This window comes from Rana temporaria, chromosome 3 (genome assembly GCF_905171775.1).
Source record: "Rana temporaria chromosome 3, aRanTem1.1, whole genome shotgun sequence".
NCBI classification, from domain to species: Eukaryota; Metazoa; Chordata; class Amphibia; order Anura; family Ranidae; genus Rana; species Rana temporaria.
In genome coordinates this window covers 218,943,609-218,949,608 of record NC_053491.1, presented here as the reverse complement: position 1 = coordinate 218,949,608, position 6,000 = coordinate 218,943,609, and the positions used below count along the sequence as shown (strand labels likewise).

The window sequence follows — 6,000 nt, the reverse complement described above, 5'->3', positions numbered from 1 at the left end:
ATGGGTTGCTGAAAACGGAGAGGAGAATTGCCATATACCAGCTGTTTAGCTTGTGTTGCTTAGGTTAGATCTGTTTAGTAGTCTTTTATATCGGCCTGAAGTTAATCTTTAATTTGTGCAGTTATGGTTGTGTTCAAAATTATTACTTTTAGTTTTAACTCTAACTGGTACACATGACTATGTTCTGAGTTGATATTGGTCTCTTGTAATCCCCTTTTCATCTGCATGGACTGAGGGAGCAGCAGTACTGAATTGCATGTGCTTCATGTATACTTTCTGACATAGACACATGCTGAGAGAAGGAAAGAGCAGAGGGCGTTGAAGGACGCACTTGGAATTGTCTAGAATTCTTTCATTTCCAGTTACAATCTGGACCAGGGGCTGACCTTATAATGCTCAAGGTGATCCTAAGCACATACTGTTTAATTTACATTGTCCCTTCTTTCTGTATGCGGATGATAGCACAGTAATTATTTTAATAAAAAAAAAAAAAAAAAAATCAAAGTACCTTATCTGATAAACTGCTGTCGCATGACCCAGATCTTTCCCAGCCTGTCTAGGGAAACATAAGCAGGAGGCGCTTCTAGTTCTCTGCTACTGTTCACATGTTTAAATAAAAACAGCTTTTGGGATACAGAGTAAATATCAATAAACTGTTTTAAATTGTCACACAAATATATTTTAAATTACATTTTTATTATTTTTTGGCAGTACACATGGTGAGGGCAGATTTCTGGCAGACATAGGCTGTGTTGCATCCCTCCAGCCTTTGTCTTAGAAAAAGTGGGAGGTGAAGCCTCTATCAATATACATGCAATATCCTGCCTCTATTGTGTTTAGCTGCTTAGTGGGCGTAGAGAAGGATGAAGGGAGTGGGCTGTCATTTACCACTGTGTATACGCCCACATGTGTAACTCTATGTCCCCAATTCGGCTAGAAATTTTGCAGAGCAGTGTTGGCAGCTCTGCACATGCTCGTTTTTTACTGAGTTTCTATGCTGAGCATTTCCTCCCCATCACATCTGAGCAGTAAGGATGAGCTCAGGCGTGTTCACAACCCGCACGTGCAGAGCCCGCCAGGAAGTCGGCTCTGCTAATTGCAGGCAGTGAGACATTTTTCCGATCTGCAGAGATCGAGAAATGTCTCGCGGCCTGTGATTAGCGTTGTGCAGTGCCAACTTCCTGGCGGGCTCTGCACGTGCGGGTTGCGAACACGCCTGAGCTCATCCTTACTGCTCAGATGTGATGGGGAGGAAATGCTCAGCATAAAAACTCAGCATGTGCAGAGCTGCCAACATTGCTCTGCAAAATTTCTAGCGGAAATGGGGACATAAACAGAAGGTGGAGATAAAGAACAGCAGGATCAACCAGGTTTTTTGCAGAATGCAGAAAACAAATCTCATAGTGACTGAGTGAGTATGAACACCATTTATTGATGGCTTTTTATGATGTGGGTTTAGTGACACTTTAACTGCGGTAAAAGTTAGGTCATCAACCTAGCTGCTGTCTGGCTTGGCTGTGTAATCTCAGATGAATAAAATCCTTTGGCAAAAAAAAACGGTTCCCCTGCATGTATTTTACATGTCTACAGTTTGAAACACAGATGAGGTCACACTTAACCCCTTCAGCGCCCCCTAGTGGTTAACTCCCAAACTGCAATTGTCATTTTCACAGTAAACAATGCATCGTTATAGCATTTTTTGCTGTGAAAATGACAATTGTCCCCAAAATGGGTCAAAATTGTCCGATGTGTCCGCCATAATATAATAAAGTAGTGTAAAAAAAGGCCTATAATACACTGCTTAGCGCCACTTGGATGAATACCTATACACAACCCAGAGTCCGCCATAATGACACGAAAAAAAAACGCTGATTGCTGCCATTAGTAGTGTAAAAAAAAAAAAAAAAAATTAATAAAAAATGCAATAAAACAATCTCCTATTTTGTAAACACTATAAATTTTTTTTTTTACCAAAAATAGGTAGAAGAATACACATCGGCCTAAACTGAGGAAAAAAACATTTGTTTTTAATATATTTTTGGGGGATATTTATTATAGCAAAAAGGAAAAAATATTGCATTTTTTTTTTCAAAATTGTCGCTCTATTTTTGTTTATAGCGCAAAAATGTAAAAACCGCAGAGGTGATCGAATACCACCAAAAGAAAGCTCTATTTGTGCGCAAAAAAATAGACGCCAATTTTGTTTGGGAGCCACGTCGCGCGACCGCGCAATTGTCAGTTAAATCGACGCCGTGCCAAATCGCAAAAACTGGCCAGGTCCTTTACCTGCATTTTGGTCCAGGTCTTAAGTGGGCCTATTAAGTGAGCTATTCTCTCGATCACCATGGAAGTCTCCAAAAATCATTATAGAGTAGCATGGAAATTCTGCTTGCATGATGACTGAATTTGTATGCAAGTCTCATTTTTATATTTTTATGAAAATCAACTGGAGTAATAAAGCATTTGTGTCTCAAAATCTATTGTAGAATCCTATAGGAGTGGATGGAGGATGCAGACAACAGATCAGCTGAAAGGTCAAGTGTTTTGGCTCACTAATATCTAGTTGAGGCAAAAATGACATTTCAATTGGTTTTGTTTTTTCTGGCAGCACTGAATATTTCGATGTCAGCTGACTACAGGGAGGTAGTAGATGAGCTCCAATTATTTGGTTTATATGCAGGCGGAGGAGAAACGCACAAGATTTGCCCATCTAAGGGACAAATGATAACTGAGAACTAGCACTGAATGTGTCTGCGTGTATAATTTAGATTCTTCAGCAATATATCTGTAAAAATGTCACGTCTATGTGTTTATTGCAGGTTAATGTTGGCAAAATGGATTCCCCTATTGAGAAGTGGAATCTGATTATTGGAAATCTGGCTTTAAAGCAGGTATGTATTTTTGATGCATGCTATCGAACTTGTGTCCAACCCTACTTTTTAATATCAAATTACCGACAAAATGATTGCTTTTTACAGTCTAAGTTCACCCAAGAATTGTGGTAGAAAGTATGAATGCATAGCACTATGTTTGATTTCTGTCTGCACTCTGGTTGTCTAGCAATCTGCATTGGAAACTATTGACCATTTACCAGCGAATCCATGCAACTCATGGTGTCGCTCAGCCACTCTGGTGCTATCTACATTAGAGGTCGACCGATATGGGTTTTTCTCTGGCCGATGCCGATGTTTAGAAATTGCGGTGGACGATATATGATGCCCATTTTTTTTTTTTTTTCAATTTTTTTGGGCCAATATCTTGGGCTCATAAAATCTAACAGTTAGACCCCTTTCACACTGGGGTGTTTTTCAGGTGCTTTTGGGCTAAAAAACAGCACCTGTAAAGTGCCTGCAAAACGGCTCCCCTGCAGTCTCCATGTGAAAGCCCTGGCAGGACGTTAAAAAAAAAAAGTCCTGCAAGCAGCATCTTTGGAGCGGTGTATACTGCTCCTGCCCATTGAAATGAGTGGGCACTGCTGCCGAAGCGCCGCTAAAATGATGGTAAAGCGCTGCTCAAACTAGCGGCGTTTTACCGTCAACGCCTTTCCGCTCCAATGTGAAAGCAGAGGAGTTCCGCCGAAAAAAGAAAATATTAAAAGTCAGCAGCTACAAATACTGCAGCTGCTGACTTTTAATATATGGACGCTTACCTGTCCTGGGCACCCGCGATGTCGGCACCCGAAGCCGATCTCTCCCTCCGGGGCTGCCCCAGCCATCTTCGGTAAGGGAATCGGGAAGCAGGCACAAAAACAAGTAATCCAAAAACTTTTGGACAAAGAACAAAAAAAAAACGGGCTAACTTTACTGTTTTTTTTTTTTTTTTAAATTCATTAAAGTTTATCTTTTCACCAAAAATTGCGTTTGAAAGACCGCTGCGCAAATACTGTGTGACATAAAATATTGCAACAACCGCTCTTTTATTCCCTAGGGTCTATGCTAAATGGTTAAACTCAGAACTTCTACACAGAGTTCAGTACATTGATAAGTAGAAACATTTTATTTCTTTTCTCACACTTGGCAGGCTGCCCAGAGACAAGTCACTCCATGATACAGAAGTTATTTGCAAGTCGCACAGAAGTAAATCTGCTGTTTTTTTTTTTTTAAACGGCCAATGCCGATTAATTAAAAAGTGCCAAAAATCTGTATATATAGCATAGGGTGACTGAGTTGCATGGTTTCACTGGTAAATGGCTAGAAGTTTTCGGTGCTGATTCTGGACAACTGGAGAGTGGACAGGTATCAAACATGGTGCTGTGCGTTTATCAATGTACATGCGTTTTTATAGCTATTTTAATGTTCACTGAGTTCTTCTAGGGTGAACATTTATCAAATCTATACTGCTATTTTAGTCTCACCTGTAAGTGCTGTTTACTGTATATGCCTAGATTTTCACAGCATAGCAGATAACATAGGTTGCATGTAAGGGAGAATTGTAGCCAAAGCTTTTTTGGCTGTACTTCTCCTATGGTTCACAGAAGTGCAGTTCATTCTGCACTCCTGTGATTCATTTTCAGCTGGCAGCGGCTGTGTCGGCTGATGTCAGAGCTTGTCCAGGCTCTGAATAGTTCCCAATCATATGGTCGGGATCCAGCCTGGACCGGCAGCTGGAATATCTATCTATCTATCTACTATCTCTATCAATCGATCGATCGTAACGCGTGGCCAGTTCTAAAAGGGTTCTGGAAAAGTTTGAATGCCAGAGTAGTTGAATGATAGGCTCAACTTTTAATGGAGTCTCCATTTTATTTTATTTTTTTATTTTTTTTATAGTAGAATGCAGCAGACCGAGTAAAACTACTTAATTTAGTTTTGTAAGGGCTGTGTTGAGGGCATAGTCAGAAATTCCAGTAAGTAAATCCTAAATGGGCTAAATTTGCTGTGACAATATACTACATAAACCTGAGGATTAAATAAATTACAGGAAAAATTAAATCACAAATAAGTAGATAATGTTTTTCTTATAACTGATATGAATTTATTTTTCTGTTTCATAATGTTCTCTCAGTTCAATAATACTTTGTCTCTCTCTGCAGGTACAAGCAACAGTGGTTGGGTTTTTGGCTGCTGTTGCAGCAGTTATTTTAGGCTGGATTCCAGAGGGCAAATACCGTCTGGACCATGCAATACTCCTCTGTTCTAGTAGTGTAGCGACTGCTTTCATCGCATCACTTCTTCAAGGTAAACTTACGACCACTATATAAGAGAATAAATCTAGTCATTCCGTTTTTTTTGTTCTTTAACCACTTACCCCCCGGACCATATTGCTGCCCAAAGACCAGAGACCTTTTTGCGTTTCGGGACTGCGTTGCTTTAACAGACAATTGCGCGGTCGTGCGACGTGGATCCCAAACAAAATTGGCGTCCTTTTTTTCCCACAAATAGAGCTTTCTTTTGGTGGTATTTGATCACCTCTGCGGTTTTTATTTTTTGCGCTATAAACAAAAATATAGCGACAATTTTGAAAAAAATGAATATTTTTTACATTTTGCTGTAATATCCCCCAAAAATATATAAAAAACATTTTTTTTCCTCAGTTTAGGCCGATACGTATTCTTCTATATATTTTTCGTAAAAAAAATCGCAATAAGCGTTAATTGATTGGTTTGCGCAAAAGTTATAGCGATTACAAAATAGGGGGTATTTTTATGGCATTTTTATTATTTTTTTTTACTAGTAATAACGGCGATCAGCGATTTTTCTTTTTTCGGTACTGCGACATTATGGCGGACACTTTTGACACATTTTTGGGACCATTGGCATTTTTATAGCGATCAGTGCTATAAAAATGCATTGGATTACTATAAAAATGCCACTGGCAGTGAAGGGGTTAACACTAGGGGGCGGGGAAGGGGTTAAGTATGCCTGGGTGTGTTCTTACTGTGGGGGGGGGGGGGTGGACTCACTAGGGGAAACACTGATCCTCTGTTCATACATTGTATGAACAGAAGATCAGCATTTCCCCAGCTGACAGGACCGAGAGCTGTGTGTTTACACACACAGC

At 39.9% G+C, this 6,000-nt stretch overlaps 1 protein-coding gene across 4 annotated transcripts in view; it reads left to right on the top strand.

Annotated features, from left to right (window-relative positions):
• The window catches only part of SLC41A2 (solute carrier family 41 member 2), a 124,502-nt gene that overhangs the window by 42,960 nt on the left and 75,542 nt on the right, over positions 1-6,000 (top strand). For all 4 annotated transcript variants that reach the window (XM_040344264.1, XM_040344266.1, XM_040344265.1 and 1 more), the window contains exons 4-5: positions 2,820-2,891; positions 5,033-5,177. In XM_040344264.1, the coding sequence (XP_040200198.1) occupies positions 2,820-2,891; positions 5,033-5,177 (217 nt within the window). The remainder of the gene's footprint in view (positions 1-2,819; positions 2,892-5,032; positions 5,178-6,000) is intronic.